Genomic DNA, 26,254 nt, shown 5'->3' with positions numbered 1-26,254 from the left:
TTTCAATTCTCCATCTACCTACCCACTACCTCCCCGTCCCCTCCCCGTCTGTCCACTCGCCTGCCCTCCTCCAGTAAACGCGTCAGGGATACTAATGCTACTTATCCTCTGCGCAAGTGAAGCCCCCACAGCATCAATCGCCCCCTTCGGACTCTTCAACGAGATTTCCTGACTCGCGCCCTGCCGTCGAAATAGCTTGATGTCCGTACTACTGTACAATCCTCCAGAACCTTGAAAAGCCTCCGCTTCTTGCAAGTAGATTCTGCTCCAGATGAGCGCGTTGTACCAGCCGATTGCTACTGCTGTCCATTGGAAGCTGACTGGGCCTCCTGTTGCTGGTCTGATATTGTCTGTTTCCGAGAGTATTAGCGCATGCCGTTCTGTTGCGGTTGCATGATGAGCGGCGTGGTGCGTACCTTTAATTCCGAGATGACCTTGTCCATCGGCTCCATATGCTGCTTGCGCACTGCGCCCACTGTCCGTGGACTGACGGGTGAGTTGGGCGGATTGGCGGGCTTCTCGTCCGAGGCCGGGTTGCTCTGCTGTAGTTGCGCTGCGAACGTCTGCCTTGTGTTGCTCCTCGGGCGCGCTGGAGGTGGAAGTTCTTGCTGAGATGCCATCTTGCTTTCGAGTCTCGCTGTCTTCAATGACTTTGAGAATGAGCTCGAGTGGGAGTTGTGTGTACCAGCTTTCTAGCCACTGTTCGGAAGGTTGGAAGTTTTGTGATGTGGTGACTGGCGTCAAGGTCGGTAGGCTCGTTGTTGATGTTTGGCGTGACGTCGAAAGTCGCAAAGCCGCCGGTTGCTTACCCCGAGCCTTTTCACTCAAACGCACGGGGTCAGGCACTCGATTCTCGCCACCCGCGTCTGGTGTCTTAGAAGCTCTTTGGTCAGCCTTTTCATCGACATCCGCATTTTCGTTTCCTTCATCGTCCTCGTCCTCATCATCCCCGATGGCGAACCGAGTGTCCTCCGGCACATTCGCCAACGAAGGCGTCCGCGGCGCAACGGGTCTACGCATACTATCGATGGATGAACCACGCGAGTGGCTGGTCGGGCTCAGAATATCCCCGCGATCTTTGCGTTCGATCGCCTGGCGCTCCGCCTCTGCAAGTGCGCCTTCAACGGTGATTTGCTGCAGGGCTCTGAAATGCTTTTTGCTCGCAATGAGTACTCTGACGAATTGCTGATTCTCTGCAGATGCGTTCTGATCAGCACACAAGATTCATGGCCAGCATAGGGCTTTCGAATGCCAAAGTGCTACGATGCCAATTACAGCCACGGCAGCGCAGTGCCAATCTGAGCCATCGTCGCGGGCCTGCGACGAGACCCGGGGAGCGCTAGCGGACACCCTTTGATAGCCTGGGCTCCGCAAAGAGCTCTAAACTCGCCAGCTTCGCTGAATGTGCAGGCGAGACATGTCTCTTGCCTTGCCCTCCTACTAACGGAGCAGCTCAAGCGAATGGCATGGGGGACGCAGAAGGGCTGCAACTAAGAAAGAGATTGGACATACCGCGACAATGATTATCAAGAATTGCATTGCAAGCATCAAGCAAGTTCTTGAGAATGACATAATTGGTATCGTTCTTCAAGCAGAAGCTGGGTGCCGACAGCATTTCGAACAGGTTCACCAGCTTCGAAGACGTCGCACGCTGCAAGTGCTTCGCGTACGGCGCCACATTCTTGATAATGTTGAACAGCGCAGGATAGACTGGCTCGAGTCGTCCTTTCGAAGCCGTGATGAGGCAATGTATTGACTGCGAGCCATCAGCAATCTGTCAAGACGTGAGAGCACGGGAAAGCATACACAAATCAAGAAGTCGGCATATGAGCCATGGAAGTTTTCTATCCGCATTACCGGCGGCAGGCTGCTGACATGGAGGAAAGGCGTATTGAGCTTCGCGCAGAAGGCTGCTTCGGCGCTGAGCGATTGGATCACGAAGATGACCATTCTCATCAGGCCTTGCTTTGTCTCATCGGCGACCGAGTCTCTCGCGTAGAACAAGAAGATGACCAGATAGTCCATGCCGACTTTGGTTTCACAGAGGTACCGACGGAAGCGCTTGTTACACTGGATCAGCTCCCACAGGAAGCTGATCATCTCGGTGGCATGATGGCCAGCATTGCTTTTCCCTATGCTGAAATTGCTCGTCGTCATCTGGGCTCAAAGTCAACAAGTGATACGCGAAAAACCATTGTGAATACCATTGCAGACTTACTGGTTGGGAAATCACTAGATTGACTCCATGATGGATGAATTGGAAGTCATCAGGCCGGAAAAGTGCTCCCATTGAAGATCTGAAGAGGTTCTTGCCCTCTGGGGGGATGTACACCATCGTCACCAGCAGGAACTGGATGCAGTTCAGAACGAGAAGCTTCTTCGTATCCCGAGCTCCTTGCCAGCCACTCGGTATCGTCCACAAGTTGGGGTTGAATCGAAGCACAGTATTCAAGCAAGAACAATTTATGGCATTTACGACGCGCTTTTCGAGCTTCGTCGTCAGATAAGTCAGAGCCCTGTTGTTGGCAAGTGCAACTTGATCTGGCCGCAGGTACAAGGTGCTGCTCGTCAAGGTGAGGAGTAACCTGATGACCTCGTACTGATTCCGCTCATGCTCGCTAGTACATTTCGAGCTTGTGCTGCAGCCAATACCCGTCTTCCAAACTTTGAGCTCATATCCTCTATCAGATCTGCCGCCGTCTTCCTGTTGCGATGGGAGAGTCAGGCCTCGCCAGAAAAGGTAGTCCACCACCAGGTCGATCAAGGTCTCGCCTAGAGGTGGCCCGATTTCTTTGTCTTTGTCCTCTTTTGAATAAAGCTTGCCGGGATCTAGGCCGTCGAACAGCTGGGTATGCGTATCACGCTTCTCGTCCCAGTTGAGGAATTGTGGCTTTCGTGGCTGCCAGAAGAACTTGTCGTACCATTCTCGCAAGTGGTCCGCCTCGAAGATGAAAGGCATCACCCGGGTCAGGATGCGCATGCAGTTGAGGATCTGCCGGGCGACAAGCTCATCGGGCTGGTTTGTGTCCTTCTGCAGTCTCTCCACATGTGCTATCGCATTATACAGCAGTGTCTCCAGATTGGTCATGGGCGAGCATTGTTCTCCTGGAGATGCTTTGCGCGCCCCTGGCTCGGATGGGTTGGTGTATGTCAAGACCCGAACGTCTCCACCCACCCACAGATCGAAAACATCGTCGACGCGCTCGGGTATTGTCCAGTACTTTGCGAAGATGTCGTTGTCTGGCTGCAGCACATCGTCCCCTATGAGCTTGAACACGCTCTGCTTGAACGCGATTTTGCTCTCCGACACGCCCATTGCCCTTGCTCTTACTCCCGGAAGACCAGCGTCTCAGGAGTTGTGTCTCGTGGCCTCAGCAATATTCGGCAGGTTATGTTGGAGGAGAATCGGATAGTCTGGGAGGGCGTTGCTGCCTCTGCAGCATGGTCGAAGGAGCGAGGGATGGGCAGTGCCTGACTTGCTACCGGAGGAGCAGGAACTGCTGGCAACTGGCTCAGCTGCAAGGAACGTGTGACTTGCGCATTCGGAAGCTAGAGAAAAGTGCTGAACAGAGGAGTAGCTGGAGCTGCACGATCAACGCGGCTATTGACGTCGTTGCTGGACCAGGCCGACGGGTCGACAAAGTGGATCTACGAGCACGAAACGGGGCTACGGCACGACTCTACAACCTCGTCACGATATGAATGATCTCAAATACAACGAACATCACCGCCATCGAAGGCACGGTATCCTACAGAATAGCTTGGGCTGGTGTAACAGGTGTTGGGTTGACCCTTCGAATTGAGGCTTTCTGCCAAGCCAAATTCTGCGGCGGCTCAAAGTTCTCGAGGGTAACTAGCCGCGACTTCACCAACACAACAACACCACCACCGTCGGCGTGACGCGTCCATCATCATGGAACGCGCATATCGCGTCCTCCAGCAGCTTCAAAAGGATGGGGTGATGACTTCCGAAGCCGCCCGGATCACGCGCCCCAGCAATGTGAATGAGGCACGAGCGACCTTTGGCGCAGCTCTTCGGCTCGCTGGTCTGCAATCGTACAAGGCAGACGCCGTCACTGCCCAAGTCTGTAAGACGTGCAATATATGCACCATTGAGAACATCCAGGTTTGTCGTTGACTCAGCCACTTGACTATCTTCCAAAAGTGCTCACTTACACTCACCTGTCACATTAGCGTTGCAAAGAACAGTTTATACACTACATCCTACCCTCATCACAGGCGCGCAAGGTATACTTCAAGTACCTGCAGACTTTGTGCAGATTGTTCGCTCCCGGATCCTGGAAGTTGAAAGCCGCATCAGGACTTGATGAGGTCCTTGGCCTTTCCGCTGGTGGCGCCACAAATCATCTGCCAGCATCGCATGCGAGACGAATACATACGCTTTACATCATCAACGAACTACTGGTCTCCCTTCTCGAGTTGTCGCGGCAAGACTCGAAAGTAAGGCCCCGCCCCACTGCAGACGAGGAGCGGAAATACGCGCGCGAAGCTCTCGATTCCGCCAAACAATGCTGTCTTGACATTTTCGAGGAGGCCGCCTGCATAACGCCGGGAGAAGCGGCAAAGCCGAAGAATGCATTGAATGATATCCTCAGCAATTGGACCCAGATCGTTACCCAAGTCTTCACGAAATCAGACATCGACCGACTTCGAAAAATAGCAGAGAATGCCGACAACCGCAAGCACGATCCGAGCCTGAAGAACCTTGACCTCACAACACATCTTCTCGCACAATCGGCGCAGAAAATGAGGCCCGCATTGAGGAATAGGCATGGTGTGAAGGATGACCCAGACGCGCCATGGCACCTGCTTCCAGCGGCAAATGGGTTGAAGTTGCGGGAGGAACGTGGCTACCCGCTGCTCTCACGTGCTCTGCCTCATGGCGGCTATCAACTCGTCAATGGAGGTGCGTAGCAACATGCACGCCTTGCTTGGTCAGTGCGCTGCACAGCTTTTTCATAGACTGATTTTTGGCAGGCAAGCCAGTAAACGAACAGACTCGAAAGGAAGCAGAAGGACTTCTCAGCGAGATGCTTCACTGCTTCGATACACACACGAAAGCAGACGAGGTCCAGGACATCGATGCATTAGGCAACAAAGTCTGGAAGGACCCAGAGCGTCCTACACGCAATTACTGGGGCTTCACGGAAGAGGGTCTACGCAAAATGAAAGAGAACAAGAAAATGTTCAACGCATCAGCCAAAGGCTACGCCGACATCCCGCCGCCAGAGCGTCCGAGATACGTCCGCAACAGCGAGGTGGAGCGTGCGAGAGAGCTGGCGGCTTCTCGAGGACGAGGAGGCCGTGGTGGAGGCTTCCGTGGGCGCGGCGGTGGCGGCGGCTACCGTGGACGTGGGGGATATTAGCAAGATCCCTCAGAGCCATGGAAGTTCGAGCAGCAACGCGCTCAGCGCTCAAGGAGCTATCGAGGCCAAGCAGATCGCCGGCCGTAGGTAGCGTCCAAGTTGACAACAAATGGAGACACCCATGTCGAAGTTCTCCCCCTTGCCCTAGCTCCATTTCCCATCAGACTTGGTAGGCATGTTGCAGAAAAAGGACAAGCGAATTCAATTACTCACGAAACAGAGTCTGGTGCCAGGACCTGTCTCTTCTCCCAAGAAACGGAAAGTTCTCTGCTCATCAGCCTGGCGCATATCAGAATCATGCTGCAAAAGCCTTCATGAGACATAGCCAAACTCTGCCAATGGCTCCGGGTGAGAAAGGCTATGGACATAAGTCACATAGCTAAGTCCGCTAAGCTTCTGCAACCTAGCTGAGAGTGTGCAGGGCTTTACGGCAGGTTCCAGAAGTCGGAAGAGCGCGGACTTCGCGTCTATGAACATAGCTTTCCGGCTCGTAGGGAAGGTGTTATCTCATTGAAATCAGTCCGATGACGGGCGGGCTCGGGTTTCGCCAGTCATGGTATGGGAAAGTGTTCTCGGGCACTCCGAGACTACATCCTGACGACAAGCTAGGAATTGAGACCTTAAGTTCAGATTCGCAAGCACAGACATCGCGTACTCCGAAATACTGTCAGCACTCTAATCGCAGGAGACATTGTTTCATGAGGGCAGACTACGTCACTCACTCCGCCAAGACACGTTTCAGCCCCACCTGCCTGCCTACTTCGTCGCCCTGGCCCTGTCCATGCCTCTCGAACAACACCAACAATATCAAAGCATCAGCAATCATGGCCAGCTGGAGATACGACCGCGTAAAATCTGATCGTATCACCACACGTGGCGCAAAGCTGACACATCACCACAGGATGACGACCAACACCACGGAATGAACCCCGTAGGCTACGATGCCGATACACAAGTCTACACCTACAGAGACGATCAAGGCAACTACTACCAAACCGAAGAAGGAACCGGACGACATGGAAATCTCAACTACTCTCATACCTCTGCAAACGTGGCTCCGCAATCTGGATTCAATGGCGAAAATATCCCCGCTGAAGCTATCGAGAATGATTGGAAGATGATGAAACCGTTCTTCTTGCTTGTGACGGTTGTGTTGATGACGATTCTCTGGTATGTTAATTCTGGAGGGAGCAATAAAGTGCCAGCGATTACGTGCGGTCCTGGTCTCGAGAAGTATAAGATTTCTCAGGGCGATACTTGTTGGGGGATTGCGGAGGCGAGGAAGACGAGTGTGGAGAAAATTGTGGAGGTGAATGATGGGATTGTTTGTGCGAACTTAAAAATTGGGAAGCAGATTTGTGTTCCTGAGGTGAAGTAGGGACTGCGGTATAGAGAGGTGCCGCTGCCGCTGCCGCGGATTTCGGCACCTTCGCTGGCCGCGTGAAGTCCCAAGACGTCAACCAGGACTGTAGGCAGTAGTATGGCGTGCTATGCTATGCTACTGAACGAGCACGGACATGGATATCAGATTGTGATGAGTGAGCACAGGGCGTGGTGTCCAGGATCTGGCTTGATGTCGATGCTTGAACACGGCTAAACCAGGAATCGCGGCTTGGCTCGGGACTTCTTAAACATTGCCTATCGACCTCAGACTATGCAAACAAAGGTCACATTGCAACGGAAGACGGACATTCAACAGTCACCACAACGATGGCAGATCAATACGAATTCGAGCGCAGCGTATCTGTCTATCCGGTCGATGGAAAGCCAAACCACTTCACGAGCGTCTATCGACCATGGAGTTGGCCACTAGTCCAAAGGGCGGCAGGCTCAGTGCCTATAACAGAGGGCACTGCGGCAGCTTACAAGACCGTGCCACCCGACTTCGAGCTACATTGCGCACAAGTGCAATTCCTCAAAGCAGGCAAGAACGAAGCATTGCGATACAAAGTCGTCGAACTTATGACAATGTCCAACTTCGCTTCGAGGAACGTCTTCGTAACGCAAGACAGCGACAGCGACTACAGATGCGTGCTCCTTCTGAGCTTCCAAAAACGATCCGTCACCTCTCGAGGCTGGCCCACACAATACGAATACACTAGACCACCTTCTCGGGAAGCGATCGAACTGGCAGCTCGCTCTATCGAGGACCACTCGCCAGATCTCAAAATGCTTCCACTAGGTGTCCCTAAAGGGACCCCCGACCCACCCTTTCTCTGTCAACGCATAGACATAACTCAAGAGTCGGATCCCAACCTCAAAACCTATCGTACCAAGTACCGCATCACCAGCCCAATATCTGGACCCACAGGACAAATTCTAGCAATTGTCTTCCTCTCAGATGTATTCACCCTCGACGTGCCGATGATCGTTCACAGCATCCCATTCGGGCCTCCGATCTTAGGCGACGAGACTTTGACGCCGACTCCGACACGTATACGATCATTCGCATCCCTTACTCACACGGTGCGTTTTGCGAGGCTCGAAGGTTTTGATGTGCATCAAGGGGTTCTTTGCGAGATGCAAGTGAGATGGACGAAGGGAAGGAGGGCGTTGAATACGATGTATATGAGGGACTGCAAGGGAGAGTTGATCGCTACGGTAGATCAAGAGGTAAGTTGTCATCTTGTGCTGAAATACGCGAGGCTCACTGACTGAAACTCCATGAAACAGGCATACTTTGTTTTCAAGACTGAAGAAGAGTTTGAACGAGATGCGAAAGCATTAAAATCTCGCTCAGCTAAACAGAAAGCTGAAGCTGCTAGGAAGACGAAACTTTAAGGTAATTTCCGCACATATTTAGGAGGTAGATAGTGCCCGCTTGGTTTATGCGATGACCAGAACACTTACAGCACAGATTCGTTGGCACGAAGGCAGCCAGCTGATTTATCGAGGCGACTGCAGTGAAATCGGTGGTTGGACGACAGCATCACAGTGGTGATCAACATTCTCAGCTCAATACTGCTTGCTGCTTCGGATCCCACAATGCAATGCCTTGCTGCTTCGACAAAGAGCAGAAATCGACTTGGCTCATAGAAATGGCAAGAATCTCGGCATCGGAGCTCCCAGTCTGAATAATGTTCTATGTGGACGCGTTTCGAAGCGTCGCACCATTGCGTGAAGGTGGCTCTGCTTGGGCAACTCACCGATCCGTTTTGTGTGCAACTCCGTGCTGTTGAGATTACCCACAGCACTGGGCACAGGTGCGTTTAGGTTATGTGAGATGTGTAGTGAAAGCTTTAACTCAGATATCTGTGGATTCCTACACTGCTGGGATGGACATCTTGACTGGTTAGCCGGCCAACACATACAACCGCACGAACGAGACTGAACGATTCGCGTCAAGTCAGTCATCAAAGGCCATCAAAATTGGCAGGCGCGAAAAGCCAAGTCGGGCTCAGAAGGAGACAGAGAAGATCCGCTCTGCAGCTGCGAGACTACATTTCCGGACGAAACCGACTAGGATGGCGTAGAGGAGGAGGTAGTAGTACATTCTTGCGACTAGTAGACTAGAACCTTAGACAAAATTGTTTCTGATTTCGTCGAAGACGTTGATGGCGCGATGATGGTGGAAGCATGTCATCTGTTGCTCAGGATGCATGGCAATGGGGCCTTTCATGGATTTATTTTACACGGGCGGCAATTTTGGATGATCCGTGGGGCGGCCTCAAATGCCTGCACAGCCTGTGTCACGATGGAAATTTCCCAATCGCGTGTGCTTCGCACCTCGCTTCGTTTGCTGCAGGAACTACCGACGTGTCGAGTCCGTTCAACCTTTTCGTACGCCATGGTCCACAAACTCCAGAGTCACTTTTCTTCGACCAAGTTTTTGACCTCCACAATCTCCTCCTTGCCTTCGGCGAACCGTCGAATGTGTTCCCTCCCCCACGAAGTCACGCATGCACAGATTACAACCAGATCTACTGCCAGCGAAAACAGAAACGCTGTTACAGCCGCTTCCTTCAATCTCCTTTCCTTCACGCTCTCTGTGAGTACTATCCCATACTTGTATTTCATCGTCAACCTGTCTACCGTGAAGCAGACCAACACAAGCCCCATAAGGGCAGGACCGCTCAAAATCCAGGGGCGACAAATCGTATCAATTGTTGAGGAGCAATCGTGACAAGTTGAAGCATTGTCCGAGTTTGCCGTCTCGTGGTCCCTGCTTATGTTCTTCTTGTTGGTGTCTTTGTTGGAATTGGCACTGGTGCTCTTTTTCTGAGCCTCCAACGATCGGTATCTCCAGACCCAGCGTCCGAAAAGCACTTTCTCTGCAGCTGCGAAACTGAGTGCGCGAGTGATGGTGAGGGTGATCACCGAGGAGAAGCTGTAGAGCATGCAGTACTTGAGAGAGAGTCCCATTCTGGTAGTAATTATCTCTTGTTGTTGGCCAGTTTGCCCATGAAGCAAGGAACTGTGTGTTATGCGTCGAAGAATTTTTCGCGGATGGAGGTTTTGAGCTTGGTCCACGGACGGGAGCGGACATGTATTATATATTGCTCACGACGCAAGAACCCTGCAGGAACAGCTGCAGTGGTGGGTCGTCCCAAGGAGTGGGAACATGAATTTGTTTTGTAATGATTCTTATATCAGCAGACATCAGTCCTTGAGGGCGGCCTCAAATGTCATTGTCAAAGTGCTGTGACAGCGCTTTTCGCCTTGCTTCGTTCTATTGTCTCCCATCAACTTTCTCACCCTCCGTGTTCCCCTCTGGAATCACTTCTCTCTGACCGGGCCTTCTGTCTCGGCACCCTCTTCCCTGCCTCCCCCGACAAGCTTTAGAAGCTTGTGATCAATCTTTCTGAACGTCCGCGGCAGCACACATGCACAAATGATCAAAACATCTACAGCGAGCGAAATTTCGAACCCCGTCGTGACCGCCTTCATCGCACTATCATGCAGCTCACTTTCCGGATAGATCTTCCCGTACTTATGTCTTGCTATCCATATATCGGCAGCCAAGTATGTAACCACACACCCCATCACAGCTGGGCCGGTCATCATCCAGGGGCCATGAATCGTATCCAGTGTGCAAGAGCAAGCATAGCAAGTCGTAGAAGGGTCCTGGTCCCCTTTTTGTATGTCTGCATGGTGATTATAAGCCCAATTCTTGTCGTTGCCATCGTTGGAATAGGTATTGATGTTATGGTTCTTGGAGTCCGTTGGCTTGTGTACCCGGATTCGCCTTCCAAAGAGGACTGTTTCTGCAACCGTGAAACTGATTGTTCGGGTGAGCGTGAGCAAGGTTGTGAGAAAAATCCCGTAGGTACTGCAGTACAGGAGGGAAATCGACATTTCGGTGACACGTATACCCTCGATGGAGTGTGATACTCGATCCGAACGAGGTCGTTTTCTGTACGTGGCAAGACGCTTTGGTTGGAAAAGTGTTTAGTGCGTTCCACGGTAGTATGCATGTGTTATATACTGCTAATCGCACAGGATCCCTGCAGGAATGATTGCACCTGCAGTAACGGAGTATCTCTCAAAGGCTGGCGGCCTCAAAAGCCTGTATCACGACAGGCTGCCATAGATAGTACCTATCCCCCTTGCTTCGCTGAGGGTTTACACACGGGCTGATCACGCTACAAGTAGACCATGCATGCTGTTATCAATTTTGTCATGCTAAGCTCCTTGGCATGACTACGGTTGAAGTCTTTTCTGGTACGTTAATCAAAGAGCAGGCGGATTGGACCAAAGATACAGTGACGAATGTGTGTCGTGGCCATAGCAAAAGATCTTGGTTCGAATAGCGACAATTCTCGAGAGCATCATCAAATATCTGTCTTACGAGGACCCGTGCCATGTATAGTGCTTGACTCTTACCTTCCACCCGACTTCTGTACAAGCCACGATCAGACATTCCCCTTCATCCCCTGATTGGTCTTCTCCTTTTCGCAACTCTCCCAACGTCTTCTCGGCGCCATTGATCAGCGCATGACCGGCTTGTATGTAACACCGTCCAGATCATGACCGAGTCAACGCATGTGATCCCTGCGAGTGTGACTGCACTGGCTTTGTACATGTGCTGTAAATCTTCGTTGTACCGAAGCGGTTCGCGTAAGAAGCATTGCAATAGTATGGCATAGACCAATATGGTTGATCCAAGCCAAAGACGACACAGTGCGCTTTTCGGAAGTGAATGAGAAGCCAAAGGAGGGGTCAATAGTGTAAAATCCGATGTATCGATCGCAGAGGCCACTGCATGGGTGTATTCTGAAGGTTCTCGTAAGACGCTTCCGCCTTATCTCGGAAGACGATGTGTTTCTTACAATTGTCTCTATCACTTTCCTGCGGCGGTCGACCGAACACTACTTGGTAGCTGAGCTTGTAGTTTAGTTCTCGGAGAATAACAGAAGCAAACAAAATTCCATGAAGACCATGCCTGCTCAGAACTGGTGGCTCAAGGAGAGTTTCATCTGAGCGTTCACAGGGGAAGCATGGCGGCTGTCTTTCTCATCCCTTCTCTCGTTCTTGCAATTGGGAGCTCCAATGGAATGTAGCGACTTCAACGGAGCTGGACTGCACAAGAGGGCGGATACAATCGATCGGAATGATATGTCCAAAGTTTTGATCGAGGATTATAGATTGCTGGTTCAGTGGCCATCGTGCTTGGATACCTGCCAAGGGCTGCCTCAAATGTGTTTCTACTCGAAGTCCTTGCTCCGCAGCGCCTATTTCGATTGATTTGTGACCTTTGTGCTACCTTGCTCTGCTGCGCCACAGTCGATCCATTCCTCATTTGAGTCTTCTCCGCCGTGGTCGATGCGCTCCTCATGGAAGCTCGCAACTTTCCCCTGTTCCCTGTCATCGTCGGTCCTCCTCCCATGCAGATCCTCGCAGGCTTGTTCTCCTCTCGCAGCGCCATTTCGGTTCGCGTACATCCAATTCAGCAAGTATACCCATGTCACCACCACATCAAAGCACGCAGTCAGCACAAATGCCGCTGTACTCGCTTTCGCCACGGCCAGTGCGTCTTCTTCTTGCCAAAGTATCAAGAACGCGAAGCAAGACGTCAGCCCGATATATAAAAATGCGGCCGAGCCGAACCAGTGATCGTAAAGGCAGCTCGATTCTGGTGGAGAACCAATGTCCAAAGGAGGAGGCAGTGAAGCATCGTGCGAGGATACAACTGTTGGGTCCAGTTTCGGAGGCATTCCCTCGGACTGTGTTGGGACAACCGCGTTACCGTTGCTGCGGCTGATATTTTGCTCAGTTGCGGGAACCTCCTTCATTAACTCGCTGAAATATGCTTCGGCCTGGCTGTCCTTCTGAGGCGGTTGACCGAAAATTATGCGATGACTGAAGTCGTATGTGAACGGTCCGAAGGGAATCAGTAGGCACCCAACGATGGGGGAGAGGATGAGTGAGAGAACGGCGGTGAGAAATGACAGGAATGGGGACATTTTGATGTAATTGCTTCTGGACAAGATTCGGCGTGCGTTCTCGGATGTGTCGAGAGTTGTGTTTGAGATCTTTTCGAACGGCGTTCGATCTCTTGGACAAAACGAATAAGACAATGTTGCTGCTTGAGGGAGAGCAGATTAATCCCTACGGACGAAACGATCGATGAGGCTGCATGGTCGGTATAGTAGCTCACTAAATAGTGGACAGCAGCACTTCTTGGTTGGCGGCCTCAAATGCTTCGACTGCGCCATTTGCAAATCCTTGCTTCCATCGCAGTGCCTGACCGCCTTTCCACAGAGAACAAATTTGAATGTGCTCTCCGCCTGACAAGCCCTCTCCCGGATCTCTTTCTTGACGCGTCTCCTTCTCACACTCCGCAATGACATCTTGCGTCCTCTTATCAGTCCACGATCTTCTTCTCCTACACATGCGCCAGTACGCCTTTCTGATCACCAAGAAGTCCAAGCACAACGTGACAATGAACGCAGCGAAGACCTCTTTTGTGAAATTGAACAAAGTACCTCCCTGCGAGAACACTTTCTTCCAAGTGAAGAGGGGCGCAAGGACCGTGATGATAAGTGGTCCAGAAGCATACTCAAGGGTTGCGCCAAAATTCCATGCCTTGCTTCGTTCTCCTTCAAGGCTCATCCGCGCCACGATCCAATCCCTTCGCATCCTTCTACAATATCATAGCACCCTATCTCACAATCTTTCCCTTGACGCCTTCCACAGCCCAACACCAACCTATCAACAACCCATCCGTCGCCGAAACGATCCCCAAAGCTACCGCAGCCGCTTTCGCGATCGCCTTCGGACCACCACCTTGCACAAAAATTGTCCTTCTGAAAACAATGGTAAGAATAACATAGATCAAAAGGCCAGATGCAACCCAGAATTCGCAAGTGAGAGTCTTTCGAAAACGACTAGAAGAAGAAGCAGAAGGCTCCGAAGGTCTGGATGATGTCTCCATTGTGTATTTTTCTGGGCCTTGTTGCTTTGCAAGGATTTGAGGGCAGCTGCCACTTCCAGAATTGTCATCTTTGTTGTTGACATTGGCAATTTCGCTTTCTGCGCTGAAGCTCGCATTTTCGTTCTGCAAATTCTCCTCCAGCCGGCCAAATGCAATGTGCCGACTTGTCATGAACCCAATGAAGCGAGAAATCGCGGCAAGAATACCAAACGCACCGCAAATGAGTAGTAAGATGACTAAATTTTCATAGGGCAAGACGATCTGTGCGGGAGGTGCAGTGTGACCGCTGCCAAATTGAGGCGGCTTCATCCCATGTCCGTAGTGGTAGAGGTTGCTTTCGGCCATTGTTTTGTATTGTACTTGATGGTCTGCGTGAGCGATTCTGTAGAGCTTGAAGGAGCGGTTGACCCAATGTTGAGCTATGAGAAGTTCGATGCCGCTTATGACAATTGAAGAAAAGCGCCAGTCGCCACGAAGGAAACAACTCCCGGCGGCGGCCCTCTCCAAAGGGTGCGACACGAGATCAGCGACCACCTTGCCTCGTCTTCGCCGAAATCTATTCCATGTGCCTCACAATCCTCAACCCTTTCCGCATCTCTGAAGTGCTCCACTCCAGTCTAAGCCTTCCTCAATCTCATCTCATCGTCTAAACACAGCACCCCGCTTCCCAAAACATGTGCCCCTTATGCACCGCACAGTTAGGCAGACACCAATCAGCAAGAAATCCGTTGCCACCACGACACCAAATGCAATCAGAGCCGCTTTCCCCACGAATTGAGGACCTCGTTCCTGCACGAAACTTGCTTTCGCGAAGTAAATGTGCAGTCCGATATAGGCTGCAAGACCAACGAGGAGCCACAATAAGGCGAGCAATTCTCGCTTGCGAGGAGGAGGGGGAGAAGTCTCAGAAGCTCTGGTGTTCTCTGTCGTCGACAGCTCCGGGCGTTCATTTGGAGTAGCATTGCCATTGCCACTGTACGCCGGAGGATCATTAGACTCATCCTTGCTGCTGTTTTCGGCGCTGGCGCTGGTATCATGCGCAGTGACCTCGTTACTGGCGCTGTATGCCGGAGGGCTGTCGTGCGTGTCCTCATTGTTGCTTTCGGTATCGGCGCTGCTCTGACTGGTTTGAGGCTTTTGCACTGGGCCGAAGAGTACGTGGTGACTCCATGCGTATCCGGTGACGCGGGAGATGACAATGAGGATACCAAGTGCGCCGCTGCTAAGTATTGAGAGGATGATGTGTTCGGCAGTGCCGCCACTCTTTGCGGTAGCTGTTGTGGCAGGGTGCAGATCGTATTGAGTGATGACGGGGTTGAAGTATTGTGTTGTTGTGACGGGGTCCCATTTGTATTGGGTTATCGTGGCGGGATCCCACGTGTATCGGGACCAGTCGTAGCCATCATACTTGTCGTCGAGAAGATAGTCTGCATCCATGGGATCGTATGATATTTGCTATTGTTGTTGTGAGGATCGATAGTGTGGATGAGCAATTGTGCTGTGCTTGGGCGAAGAGCGTTTGTCGACACCCTTTCTGCCTCCAGGTATTTAGCCGTCTCGAACAATCTGAGTCCTGTCTGCGCCTTCGAAGCGACAATCCTTGAGGGCGGCCTCAAATGCCTGTCTACCAAGGGAAAGAAGCAGCATCCTACACCTTGCTTCACGCAGTAGTCGGACTGCGCCACAACAAAAGCGAGGCCGGGGCACCAGTGTAGCCTCACACGATCTGTCCCCTTTGACGCACTGCCTCAATGCTAAAAATCACCGCATAACATTCCGCAAATTGTGTTGAGCTAGCCGCAGTGCTTCAAGGACCGAGCAGGCCGCAGTCGCGTCAAGGTGATGAACAACACCAGTGTTAGTCAACGATCGTCGCGTCAGTCTTTTGTATCTTTGCTTCTCTCAAGTGACCACCTCACTGCACCGCTCGACCGGAGTCTACCCGCTCAAATGTCTCAACACTGTCGTGCGGTGTCCTTCTGCAAGCTTTACCCACTTCAAGCACGTGACGATGCTTGACCACGATGCAGACACCAAAGGCGATGATGACCTCCGTCATCATGGTACCAACAAAAGCGCCGACGCTCGCTTTCAATGCTCGACTATAAGTGTCTAAATCCGGAGTCTGAGTGAAAGTGACCGCGAAGATCGCCGAACAGCCAATGATGTATGCGGAAAAGAGAACCTTCCTGATTCTCCAGCCTGCTTTGCGGATCTCCTCAGTGTACTCTTGGTCCGAGTCGCCAGGTTGTGGCTTGCAAAGGTCGCAGTAGGCGACCTGCTTGATCGTCGACGAGAAAGAGAAGGCTAGTGGTAAGAGAAGTCCGGCGACGAATATGATTATTGAGATGGCGATGCAGTGGCCGAGACCTGGTCTCGGATCCGGCTCGGAGAGGTTCGATTCTGTATCGCGAACGGCAGCTGACATGGCGAGAGACTGTGTTCCATTGAGGTGACCGCTTTACGGATAATCAAGAAAGCAAAGTATGCAGATCTGATGGTCACAGAGGTTTGTGTCAGTACCATCGTATGCCTGTAGCACATCTGCATCGTGATGCAAATCGAATTGCCATAGGCTGTAGAGTGCCAAGACCTGGATCCATGGTTTCAAAGCGACAGCTGGGTCCGCGCTCGTCCGCTGCGACAAAACAGAGTTCAGACTTCTCCAAACGTCCAGACACATTGCAACGATTGGTCATTGGTAGTCCCACGGAGAGAGCCGGGGTGGCAATTGAGAAGGTTCGTTCTTGGCATGGCTGCACCTGCCAAGGTGCGACAAAACCATGGCTGCACCTTGGGTAAGGTGCCACCAAGGGGTGGCAGCACCTTGGTTTGGCTGTTTTTGAGCTGTACATAGAATCAGAATCAACAAACATACCCCCTCAACTTTGCTTGTTTGGTGTCTTGTTCATTTCCTGTCTTTTCTCACGGACTCTCTGGCCACTGTCTCGGTAACGCGAAGCTTGACTGACAGCTCCTAATAAGCTTGAAGAAGATATGTGCTCTGCGGCGCCCAACTCATCTGCTGCCATCACCCAGCTTGTTTGCAGTTTTACACGGTACTGATTTTAAAACCATGGGTTCTTGTATCTCATTGCCTAGACCTGCCTCGTATCATTTCGAACATTGCGAATCCTGTCGAATTGCCGATATGATGAGCGCAAGAGCCCCGCAACCCGGTGGTGGCTCCGACGACTTTGGCGAAGTTCCCCGAAAGAAGCGGCCAAGAATCTTAGTCCGATCACATACCAACGCAACCGAGCAACGTGGCCTAAAGTGGCACGATTCGTACCCTGCTGCCCCCAATGACGAAAATTCGTGGCCAAACGAGAACCAGGATTCGACAGATCGGTCCTTCGGGTGGTGGTCAGAAGATCGCGTCCGACCTAAGGGTGAAGATCGCAAAAGGCGGCCCTTCGCGTGGTGGGGAGACAATCCCGTCCTACGTACGGGCAAAGATCCCAGAATTGACCCTTATCCGGGGTGGGAAGGGCAATACTTCGCGAATGCTGGTCAAGATCCCAAAAATCAGCCCTTCGCGTGGTGGGAAAGGGACCACTTCCGGGGGACAGGCTGATGAGGATGCCAGCGAAGATGGCGAGAGGGAAACCAAGGATGTTGTAAGATGGTTGGGTGGCGTCGTCTCAAGAATCTCTGGAGAGTCAGACCACATCGTGCATGCCACCGCGTTCACACAGCCCAGCCAGAAGAGCAGATTGCGTGTAGCAGATTAAAAGACTGCGGAAAACCGGATTCCAAGACCTCTGCGGCCGATTCTGAGTAGAACTGGGAAAGCCGGTCTCCTGTGAGGCCATCTAGGTCTTGCGGATACGATGAAAGGCTCAAATTGCCATGCCGCGATTCATCAAGCGCCTTACTCATCAGAATCCCAAGCTTCTTCCCTCTCCTGCTCCTCTCGCTTGATTCGTCTGCGGTCGTCCTCATCATTCATCTTTGATCTCACTAAGACGCCACTCTGCAGCAGTCTCGCCTCCAGTTCACTCGTGGTGAAAGAATCGGGCTTGTAGCCAATGCCTTCGAAGCCAATTATTCTGTCCACAGACTTGCCATCTATAAAGGCAATAACACAAGGCAAGACCTTGATGTTGAGTTTGACCACGAGGAAAGGCGCATTTTCGACATTGATAGAAACAAATCTCGTGTCAAAGTGCTTCTCTGCCAAGATGGCCAGCTTCGAGTCCATGTAGCCGCATCTGTTGAAATCCGGCTTCATGAAGTGAACGATGCAGAGCTTTTCGGAGGTGGATATTTCCATCAGACTCTCTTCTGACTTGATTTCCTGGTAGGTTCCATGTGCGGTCTCCTTCATCAGCTTGGCACGAGAGACTTCTTGATGGAGTTGTTGCAAACGCTTCTCACGCAGAGCGGAGAACTCGGTATCTTCGTCATTTTCCAGCTCGGCGATCAGTGCATCCTCGTCGTCCGAGTCGGCCTGCCGCGAGTCGAGGACTTTGGCGACTTTGGCGTCGATTGTGGCCATGGTCATGAGGAGGAGGTGATATTGAGCTGTGTGCTTTCCTGCCCGCTGAGAGGACGAATCGTTCTGCTCGTCCGCAGTAGCGGCGGGAGTCGCCGCTATGCCGAGAGCAGGCAAGACCCGCGTCGAATGCTTGAGGAGAAGGTCGCAGCGGCCGAGGACTTGTAAATCGCACGTGCAAATGCAGAAGCTCGACTCCGCAGGAAGCTTGATATAAGTGAGCAACACGTGCAGGTGAAGAATTGTGTTGTGTTGTGCTATAGTATTCGGGCTCAACAAAAAGCTGCTTGCGCGTCGTCCATTTCCCCAATCGCGAAAGACACGAACTCGGCGGACCCTGGCCCATCGCCGCCCCAAAAGTCTACCTGGCCTGGCCTTGAGCCATCACCACCCCATTCAGCTCATCCACTATCTCTCCCGACTCTCCTTTCTACGACACTCCACCTCCAACTCCCCCTCCACCCTTCTCAGCGCTCCGCGCACACGTCCTCCACCACGACTACCTTCGTCGGCGTCCAGCGATCCCTCGGTCCCAGTCGAGCCTGGCAGAAGCCGAACCCCCTTCTCCCGTCGCGCGACCCATCGCCGCAACCACCGCGCTACAGCGACGTCCCATCCCAGCAGTACGACATGGCGGACGAGAAAAAGCGGGACTTCACAATAGAGCTGGGCGACCGCCAGCCAAATGGCCATTTCGAGGCTGCTCCGAGGCCAGTTGTGCCTAAGATGGCTGCGCCCGCGGCCATAGTCAACAACCCGCTCTTCTCCATTCTGGCATACTGCGGGAGCAGTATTCTCATGACGGTGTCCAATAAATACTGCGTCAATGGCACAGGGTGGAATTTGAGCTTCTTCTTGCTGGCCGTGCAGGTAAGTTCCCGATACGAGCTCGAGATAGCAGGGGTCCCCAAAGGCTAATTGTGTGCTCTACAGGCCATTGTGTGTATTCTCGCCATCTCCACTGGCAAGGCCATGGGATTCATCACATATCGAGGCTTCAACGTGGACGAGGCACGAAAATGGTTCCCTGTATCGCTCCTCCTGATCGGCATGATCTACACCTCCATCAAGGCCTTGCAGTTCCTGAGCATTCCAGTCTACACCATCTTCAAAAACTTGACAATCATTCTCATTGCATATGGCGAGGTGCTATGGTTTGGAGGCTCCGTCACCGGCATGGCTCTCTTGAGTTTCGGTCTCATGGTCCTGAGCAGTATCATTGCAGCATGGGCGGACATCACCCACGCACTTTCGTCATATGGAGGAACTGCGGTGACAGGCGAGGCCGCTGAGAAGATCGCTACTTTGAACGCGGGATACATTTGGATGGCCCTGAACTGCGTCTGCTCTGCCGGCTACGTGCTGGGCATGAGGAAGCGCATTAAGTTGACTAACTTCAAGGACTTTGACAGTGAGTATTGCAGCGTCGCAGCTGCTACACATGTACTGACCATGATACAGCCATGTACTACAACAACCTGCTCACGATCCCTATCCTCCTCATCGCTTCGCTTCTCCTCGAGGACTGGTCCGCTGCCAACCTGGCCGTCAACTTCCCACCAGGACGACAGCAGCTCATGATCGCCGCAATGATCTTCACCGGCCTCAGCAGCATCTTCATCTCCTACACTAGCGCCTGGTGTGTCCGTGTGACATCGTCGACCACTTACTCCATGGTCGGCGCTCTCAACAAGCTCCCCATCGCCATTTCCGGCCTCGTCTTTTTCGATGCCCCAGTTACAATGGCCAGCGTTTCGGCCATCTTCGTCGGTTTCGTCTCTGGTCTTGTTTTCGCACTTTCCAAAGTCTGGTCGAGCAAGAGCAAGGACAACGTCCTTCCCACAACAAGCGCGAGTGCGCAGAGCTTGAAGGACTCGCTAAAGTCATGATCGAGAGTACGCAAAGAAAGATGACCAGAGGAGTAAAATGATTGATTTTGAATGGGGCGGGCAGGCGAATAAGATACCACAGCAGTCAGCGGCATTTGGGGTGCTGAGGTCGGGATGTATGTACGTGGTCTGGCGTTGTTCTTAATATTTTGATTGGGAAATGCCCTGTGTAGAAAAATTGTCACCTCGAGGGAGGAAGGCTTGCATTTGGGGGTTTTGTTTCTTTTTTCGCATCGTTGTCTCAATGGGAACCAGACTCTCGGGAGCAGGAATTTCACAATTGGGAAGTTATATATTCGAGGTTAGATGGGAGAGTCCTGGCTCTCGGATCGTTCGTCGACAAAACCGCAGATTTGTGCAGCATCAGCAGCAGATTAGGGACTCCTCTAATGAAGGACACGGTACGTTGCTGTCTTTTCTTCGTTCTCGCATTCTGGGGAATTCACCTGGCTGGTCTCTTTCTGAGTCGATCTCAGTTCGAACAAAGTACTCCCTTCGCGGGGCATCGGCCTTGAAGACAATTTCACGAACTTTGGTATCCCGCTTGCTTTACACAAGCACGACCGCACTGGCCAAATGCAAAGGCGTTTTCAAGCTCTATGCCGTAAATCCGTGGAGCCTCAACGAGGTAGCGAAGAGATAGACGGTTACTGGGCCTTGCGAGGAAGCAACATGATGCGGTAGCAGTGCTTGGTAGACCGGTCTTTTACCACCCGACGTCGATACAGCATGCAGTCGTTGTTGGCGTTTTGCGGAGGCCACCCGAAGCATTCGGGGATTTCCTCCTCCGAACACATCCTGGCCGCTTCGCAGGCTCTCGCAGACCGCTACTGCTTTCGTGAGCTGTCACGCAGCATTGCAAGATCCTCGCCATGGCTCCTATTGCTGTACAGCTAACTCGCTGACTCGACGTTTATCGACAGCCGTGAATCTCGGTCAAACATTCTAATCTCCTCCCTGCACCCGCATGCTTTCCCAAATGCGGTGCTGCATCGTCTCCCTCCCATTGTCAATACAAGACAATAAGAGTTTATTGGTTCGTGGTCTTGCTGACGAACAATCGATCGTTGACATAGATCCGAGGATCGCGTCCGTGGCGGCCATGGACTATGATGGATGTCTCTCCCTCGCGGCGATGCTCTCCTATCTCATGGACGCGGTACTGCTGGAAGACGATCGGTAGCCCAAGTCTATCCAGCACAAGCCGTATAGTGTTGATTTGGTTGGGCAACGCAATGTTGCCGCCATATACCGCGGTCAGGACGATGCTTGTCGTGGAGTCCGGGGAAAGTCCCGCTTGCTTTCTCGAGTTGTAATGCTGAATGACCGATTGCATCAAAACCCGCACATTGTCGTCTCCGGGTACGGACTCTGTTCTAGGGGCAATGTGAGCGAGCACACTTCCGTTCCTGGAGACAATCGCCACAGCAGTACACGAATTCAGTCCTTCCGTGGCCAGAAATTGCAGAGTTGATGACCAAGCTCCAGATCTGACTTCGTTCATTGGTACCATCAAGGCGTCTGACTTGTTGCGGACTTCAAGGAGTGTGATGGCCATGCTTTTGTAAATTCAGTCAAGGTTGCTGGGAAGTGCATGATGACAGGAATGATTTGGCTGATTTATATTGTCAAAGTTGTTTCCTCGCGCCTGTGTCTGAGGCTGTCGAGCGATTATTCATTGGACATGAAATATTTGCAGAGGCACCATAGCACCTTTTTCCGACGCGTGAACCCTGGGCCTGTGCTAAATTTGAACGAGGCCTGAGCCTCGCCTCGCGCGACGCCACCTGAACCAATTGTTTAGCGCTTCGGCTTGGCACATGCCCGCCTCCACAGTGTATCTCACATCTCCCTCTCGATCCATGACACTTCCCTCACCCGCAGCCGGTCATCACACTTTACTTCTACTCAACACACTGGAATTTTGAAATCGCCATGGCATGGCTTAATACGGATATCAAGTCGACGCTAGCATCTCTTCCACCACCATCTCTGGACGAGTTCGACTTTGACGCTGTGTTGAATCCATCTGATCCTTCGCTGTCTGCCGATCATACAGTGCCTGCTGACGCCATGTCACTCAGTAAGGAGATCGAGGGTGCCTCAGAAGCGGGCAATCTTACTGCCGTGAGACAATCTCTCGCCGCATATCGGCAAGTGGTCGACAGGCCGGATCATCATGCCGCCCGCCGCTCTCTTCTCCTAGCCATCGAACATGAACATCACGAAATCGTAGCATACCTGTTGTCCGAAAACATACCAGTTTCCCACGTTGAGGTAAAACAAGCGGTCTCGAGGGGAGACAGAATCATCCTCAAATTGTTGTTCGAGCATGCGTGGGCTATCAACAAAGCATTGTCGTGGGATGAACCGCCAGCGCTCGCGTAAGAATGCACTCTCTTCCCAACTCATGTCCCGGGAAACGGCGCTCACTCGTTGTCAGATATGCTGTCACGGACGAGGATCTCACTGCGTGGTTCTTGACGATGGGGGCGGACCCCAACGCCAGCTGCATGATGGGCAGGACACCGCTATCCTCTGCTATTCAATATGCTTCCTTCCGCGTCGTCGAAATGCTATTCGATCACGGCGGCAACATTGAGCAAAGCTCGTTGCTCCACGCCGCCATCGGGCGTGAAAATGGGCGCGAGCGCGAGCAGATGGTCGAGTACCTCTTGCAAAAAGGCGCTCCGGTGAATGCGGTGCTGCACCAAGACGACAGGCCTGAAGCATATCGGATGCATGAGGCCTTCGGCCTAGGCACTCCTTTGCATTTCGCCGCAGCGAAAGGCTACGAGGACATTTTGAGACTTCTCGTCAGACATGGGGCGAAGCTGGACATTAAAGATTCTTGTGGACAAGTGGCGTTAGAAAGGGCGGAGATGGAGGGCCATGAAGCTGCGGCGCAGTTCTTGAGGGACCAGATCTCTCTTATGACAGCTCGACTTTGATGGTGAATCGTCCGAACGATCCAGGAATTGATGAGAATATCCAAACAGATATTGATTGCAGCCTCACATGAACACGAAGTGAAGCGGGGGCGGGGACGAGCGGGCGCGCTTGCGGAGAACACCACCACCACGCCACACAAGCCCGCAGCAATACGACAGAGATTCGCAAACATCTTGGGCAAGTGGATTGGCCCCCGGAACGCCCTCCTTCCTCACATCCGAGCAACGGAACGACTCCAGACGCCTCTCCCGAATAAATCAGTTGCTGCCTCTGCAATGTTGCGGGGCTGGTCTGGTGCCAAGTCTCCAATAGATGAAGCTAGGGCTTCGGATCGGCATGCCGGCAGACATGTCGTGCGGATATGTGGGGAAACAGCGTCACATTACCTCTCTTTTTCTGCTCTCCTTCTGCTTTCAGTCTGGAAACGCTCGTCTTGTGGGCGGCAGTTGCTTTACGCTACCTCCGCTCCCACTTCGCTACTGCAAGTCTGCAAAAGAATAATGTCGTTGACCGGAGATTTTGTACCAGACGAAACTCCGTCCTGTGGTACATGAGAACTTGCTACAATGGAGAAGAGATTACTCAACAGTCGACATGCTTTCTCCATGTTCATGAGGGGTACTCTTTCTCGTTCGCTCTGTTCAAACATCGTGGTGTCAAAGCTGCACTTCTTCCAAGACTGACACAAGTTGATAAGCCATTTGAAAAATCGATATGGATCCCACCGCTGTGGAGGCAGGTTCCTCTCGGGGTCTATACTTGCAGCTGCTTCTAGGCGCCGCGATCCTGTTCTACGTTGCTCGGCCACTCGTTGTGGCAGTAACGGATCCGCTCAGAAGAGTTCCGGGACCTCTAGCTGCGCGCTTCACAAAACTTTGGCTCGTCCGGCAATACGTCAAGGGCGACTTCCATAGGACGAACAGACAGCTTCATGCAGAATATGGTGGGTGGCTCGTAGGCATTACTCAATGGAGAGCGAGCTGATGGTTGATTTCGCAGGTCCCATTGTCCGCATTGCCCCAGGATACTACAGCGTTGACGACTTTGAGGCTAGCAAACAGCTCTACGGCCATGGCACCAAATTCACAAAGGTGAGTTCAGCGGCTTGAATGCCTTGCCAAATCCTGGCATCTCCGAATACTGATGCTCACTGATCCAGTCCAATTGGTACGATACCTGGGCCGAACCCAGCTGGAACAATGTTTTCAACGAGCGCGACCCTCACATTCACGCCCAAGACCGTCGCAAACTCGCTTCCTCATACGCCATGTCCGCGCTGCTCGCATACGAGTCTGGTGTCGATCAGTGCAGAGAGATCCTAGAGCAGAGTCTCACGTTGAAAGCGAAGATGTCCGCGAGTATTGATCTCCCACGACTTGCCCAGTTCATGGCTTTCGATGTCATCTGTCAGATCTCGGTATGCCTTGCTTCTCTTCAAATCGTGGAAGACCTTTTTTCGACTGACTCGGAAACAGTTCAACAAAATTCCTGGCTTCGTTGCCAAAGAAAGTGACATCGACGGCTGCATCGAAACCCTCGACACGAGACTTTTCATGAGCACAGTTGGCGGACTCTTTCCCCGCTTACACAGAGGCGTTCTCAAAACCTTCCAATTCTTAGGACTACCGAATCCGATGACAAAACACCTGCTCAAATGGGTAGACCACGAGATCGATCGAAGACGACAAGAAAAGTCCAGCGGCGGGAATTTCAACTCAACTTCTTCGGATATGGTTTCGACATTGTTGAGTGCAGCCGAGAATCAGTCTGGGCGCATCACGGATACCGAAGTCCAGCGGGCTGCGATGATGAATGTTTTTGCGGGGTCGGATACTACCAGTATCGCGTTGACATCGATTCTGTTCCATGTCTATCGGAATCCGAAACATCTGGAGAGGTTACGACAAGAGCTGGAAGAGGCTGTACAGAATGGGACAGCATCGGAAAACATCACCTTCCAAGAGGCTCAGAAGCTCCCATTCCTCCAGGCCGTGATCAAAGAGGGCATGCGTGTCTTCCCATCTGTTGCACTTCCCATGCCACGTGTCGTGCCGGCAGAAGGATGCAACATTGCTGGAGTCGAGATCCCAGCTGGCGTAAGTCCTAAATTCGTATCACACGGCCACCTTCTCTCGCTAACGATCGAACAATAGACCGTCGTAGGAATCAACCCCTGGGTCGCACACGCGAACAAAGACGTCTTCGGACCAGACGCGGAATCTTTCGAGCCTGACCGATGGCTAGGCGAGAAGACTTCGATGCAAGACGCCTACAATCTCACAGTAAGATGTCCACACATCGCCCAAATTCTTTTGTCCCTATGTCTAACACTTGGATTCAAAATAGTTCGGAGCCGGTTCTCGCACCTGTCTCGGCAAAAACATAAGTCTCCTCGAAATCTCAAAGATCGTACCGATGATCGTTCGTCGCTTTGATTTGAACTTTGGAGATGTGACGGAACTGGAAGGCTTGAATCGCTGGTTCGTCAAGGCGGATAAGGTGTTTGCGAGAGTGACTTTTGCTTCGAAGTAAATGCTGAGGCAGGTTGCGAAGTTCTTTTGATTCCTCACCAGGGCTACTATATGCGATAATCCACTTTCTGCCCGCACACATGAGCTTCCTGAGCACTTCAGTCGAGCTCCTTGCTTGCATAATATACCGTATTGCGGTTCCATCCTTGTAGAACGCCGTTCGCCATCCCTACGCTATCATTTCCCTATGCACATGCGTTTCAATACGAAAACCAAGAATGAGGCTATGTGCAAATGCTTTGAGACTCAGATCTCTGTGATTTTCTTTTCAACTCTGACTGTTTCGTCTTCCCAGTCTTACGACTTCATTCCGTGTTGGCGCTTTCCCCGGCTGGCAAGTTCTCTGTCTCTTTGTGTCAAAAGCCACGGTCGCATGTGTTGCGTCGTTCCAAGCAGGTTTACGTCTACTCGCGGTGGCTCGCTGGCTTAGCTTACTTCGCCGGTCCGCCGGAGTGGAAAAGCAGTCACGGCGACCAGCTTGCAGATTCGATGCAGATTTGCGGGCCCGAATGCGCCGATCGCTTCCAAGATCGTGACTGCGGGTAGACTCACAATGACAAGGCCCATAGCTGGTTGTCACAAGAAGTGCTATCGCAAATGCCATAGCACGCTCCAAGAGATTC

The 26,254-nt window shown here is 52.2% G+C and overlaps 15 protein-coding genes across 15 annotated transcripts; 7 read left to right on the top strand and 8 right to left on the bottom strand.

Annotated features, from left to right (window-relative positions):
* Window positions 1-18: 18 nt before the first annotated feature.
* RHO25_011365 (uncharacterized protein) lies at window positions 19-3,316 on the bottom strand (the record flags this gene model as incomplete). The annotated part of the gene is made up of 5 exons (XM_023601792.2): window positions 19-350; window positions 417-1,193; window positions 1,513-1,756; window positions 1,807-2,157; window positions 2,219-3,316. 5 exons carry the CDS (start codon window positions 3,314-3,316, stop codon window positions 19-21), a joined length of 2,802 nt encoding a protein of 933 aa, XP_023450795.1.
* A 597-nt stretch (window positions 3,317-3,913) lies between these two features.
* Window positions 3,914-5,387, top strand: RHO25_011364 (uncharacterized protein; the record flags this gene model as incomplete). The annotated part of the gene is made up of 3 exons (XM_023601793.2): window positions 3,914-4,126; window positions 4,195-4,927; window positions 4,999-5,387. The coding sequence occupies 3 exons, from the start codon at window positions 3,914-3,916 to the stop codon at window positions 5,385-5,387; spliced, it is 1,335 nt and encodes a 444-aa protein (XP_023450822.1).
* An 824-nt stretch (window positions 5,388-6,211) lies between these two features.
* RHO25_011363 (uncharacterized protein) lies at window positions 6,212-6,765 on the top strand (the record flags this gene model as incomplete). The annotated part of the gene is made up of 2 exons (XM_023601794.2): window positions 6,212-6,235; window positions 6,289-6,765. 2 exons carry the CDS (start codon window positions 6,212-6,214, stop codon window positions 6,763-6,765), a joined length of 501 nt encoding a protein of 166 aa, XP_023450823.2.
* Window positions 6,766-7,097: 332 nt separating this feature from the next.
* On the top strand, window positions 7,098-8,168 carry RHO25_011362 (uncharacterized protein; the record flags this gene model as incomplete). Its single annotated transcript, XM_023601795.1, has 2 exons — window positions 7,098-8,000; window positions 8,061-8,168. 2 exons carry the CDS (start codon window positions 7,098-7,100, stop codon window positions 8,166-8,168), a joined length of 1,011 nt encoding a protein of 336 aa, XP_023450817.1.
* Window positions 8,169-9,194: 1,026 nt separating this feature from the next.
* RHO25_011361 (uncharacterized protein) lies at window positions 9,195-9,749 on the bottom strand (the record flags this gene model as incomplete). Its single annotated transcript, XM_023601796.1, has 1 exon — window positions 9,195-9,749. The coding sequence occupies one exon, from the start codon at window positions 9,747-9,749 to the stop codon at window positions 9,195-9,197; it is 555 nt and encodes a 184-aa protein (XP_023450818.1).
* A 2,309-nt stretch (window positions 9,750-12,058) lies between these two features.
* Window positions 12,059-12,790, bottom strand: RHO25_011360 (uncharacterized protein; the record flags this gene model as incomplete). The annotated part of the gene is made up of 1 exon (XM_065603400.1): window positions 12,059-12,790. The coding sequence occupies one exon, from the start codon at window positions 12,788-12,790 to the stop codon at window positions 12,059-12,061; it is 732 nt and encodes a 243-aa protein (XP_065459472.1).
* Window positions 12,791-13,488: 698 nt separating this feature from the next.
* RHO25_011359 (uncharacterized protein) lies at window positions 13,489-14,106 on the bottom strand (the record flags this gene model as incomplete). The annotated part of the gene is made up of 1 exon (XM_065603399.1): window positions 13,489-14,106. The coding sequence occupies one exon, from the start codon at window positions 14,104-14,106 to the stop codon at window positions 13,489-13,491; it is 618 nt and encodes a 205-aa protein (XP_065459471.1).
* A 294-nt stretch (window positions 14,107-14,400) lies between these two features.
* On the bottom strand, window positions 14,401-15,198 carry RHO25_011358 (uncharacterized protein; the record flags this gene model as incomplete). The annotated part of the gene is made up of 1 exon (XM_023601797.2): window positions 14,401-15,198. One exon carries the CDS (start codon window positions 15,196-15,198, stop codon window positions 14,401-14,403), a length of 798 nt encoding a protein of 265 aa, XP_023450819.1.
* A 478-nt stretch (window positions 15,199-15,676) lies between these two features.
* RHO25_011357 (uncharacterized protein) lies at window positions 15,677-16,189 on the bottom strand (the record flags this gene model as incomplete). Its single annotated transcript, XM_023601798.1, has 1 exon — window positions 15,677-16,189. One exon carries the CDS (start codon window positions 16,187-16,189, stop codon window positions 15,677-15,679), a length of 513 nt encoding a protein of 170 aa, XP_023450820.1.
* Window positions 16,190-17,066: 877 nt separating this feature from the next.
* Window positions 17,067-17,495, top strand: RHO25_011356 (uncharacterized protein; the record flags this gene model as incomplete). The annotated part of the gene is made up of 1 exon (XM_023601799.1): window positions 17,067-17,495. The coding sequence occupies one exon, from the start codon at window positions 17,067-17,069 to the stop codon at window positions 17,493-17,495; it is 429 nt and encodes a 142-aa protein (XP_023450815.1).
* A 140-nt stretch (window positions 17,496-17,635) lies between these two features.
* On the bottom strand, window positions 17,636-18,268 carry RHO25_011355 (uncharacterized protein; the record flags this gene model as incomplete). Its single annotated transcript, XM_023601800.2, has 1 exon — window positions 17,636-18,268. One exon carries the CDS (start codon window positions 18,266-18,268, stop codon window positions 17,636-17,638), a length of 633 nt encoding a protein of 210 aa, XP_023450816.1.
* Window positions 18,269-18,889: 621 nt separating this feature from the next.
* GMT1 (GDP-mannose transporter) lies at window positions 18,890-20,148 on the top strand (the record flags this gene model as incomplete). The annotated part of the gene is made up of 3 exons (XM_023601801.2): window positions 18,890-19,129; window positions 19,193-19,670; window positions 19,721-20,148. 3 exons carry the CDS (start codon window positions 18,890-18,892, stop codon window positions 20,146-20,148), a joined length of 1,146 nt encoding a protein of 381 aa, XP_023451520.1.
* A 1,030-nt stretch (window positions 20,149-21,178) lies between these two features.
* On the bottom strand, window positions 21,179-21,706 carry RHO25_011353 (uncharacterized protein; the record flags this gene model as incomplete). The annotated part of the gene is made up of 1 exon (XM_023601802.2): window positions 21,179-21,706. The coding sequence occupies one exon, from the start codon at window positions 21,704-21,706 to the stop codon at window positions 21,179-21,181; it is 528 nt and encodes a 175-aa protein (XP_023451294.1).
* Window positions 21,707-22,083: 377 nt separating this feature from the next.
* RHO25_011352 (uncharacterized protein) lies at window positions 22,084-23,099 on the top strand (the record flags this gene model as incomplete). The annotated part of the gene is made up of 2 exons (XM_023601803.2): window positions 22,084-22,532; window positions 22,592-23,099. The coding sequence occupies 2 exons, from the start codon at window positions 22,084-22,086 to the stop codon at window positions 23,097-23,099; spliced, it is 957 nt and encodes a 318-aa protein (XP_023451293.1).
* Window positions 23,100-23,814: 715 nt separating this feature from the next.
* Window positions 23,815-25,632, top strand: RHO25_011351 (uncharacterized protein; the record flags this gene model as incomplete). The annotated part of the gene is made up of 6 exons (XM_023601804.2): window positions 23,815-24,043; window positions 24,100-24,191; window positions 24,260-24,517; window positions 24,576-25,196; window positions 25,254-25,382; window positions 25,447-25,632. 6 exons carry the CDS (start codon window positions 23,815-23,817, stop codon window positions 25,630-25,632), a joined length of 1,515 nt encoding a protein of 504 aa, XP_023451292.1.
* Window positions 25,633-26,254: the final 622 nt, after the last annotated feature.

Source organism: Cercospora beticola, chromosome 7, assembly GCF_033473495.1.
Source record: "Cercospora beticola chromosome 7, complete sequence".
Taxonomy (NCBI): Eukaryota; Fungi; Ascomycota; class Dothideomycetes; order Mycosphaerellales; family Mycosphaerellaceae; genus Cercospora; species Cercospora beticola.
The sequence above is the reverse complement of the archived record's forward strand: the minus strand, read 5'-3'. Positions and strand labels throughout refer to the sequence as shown.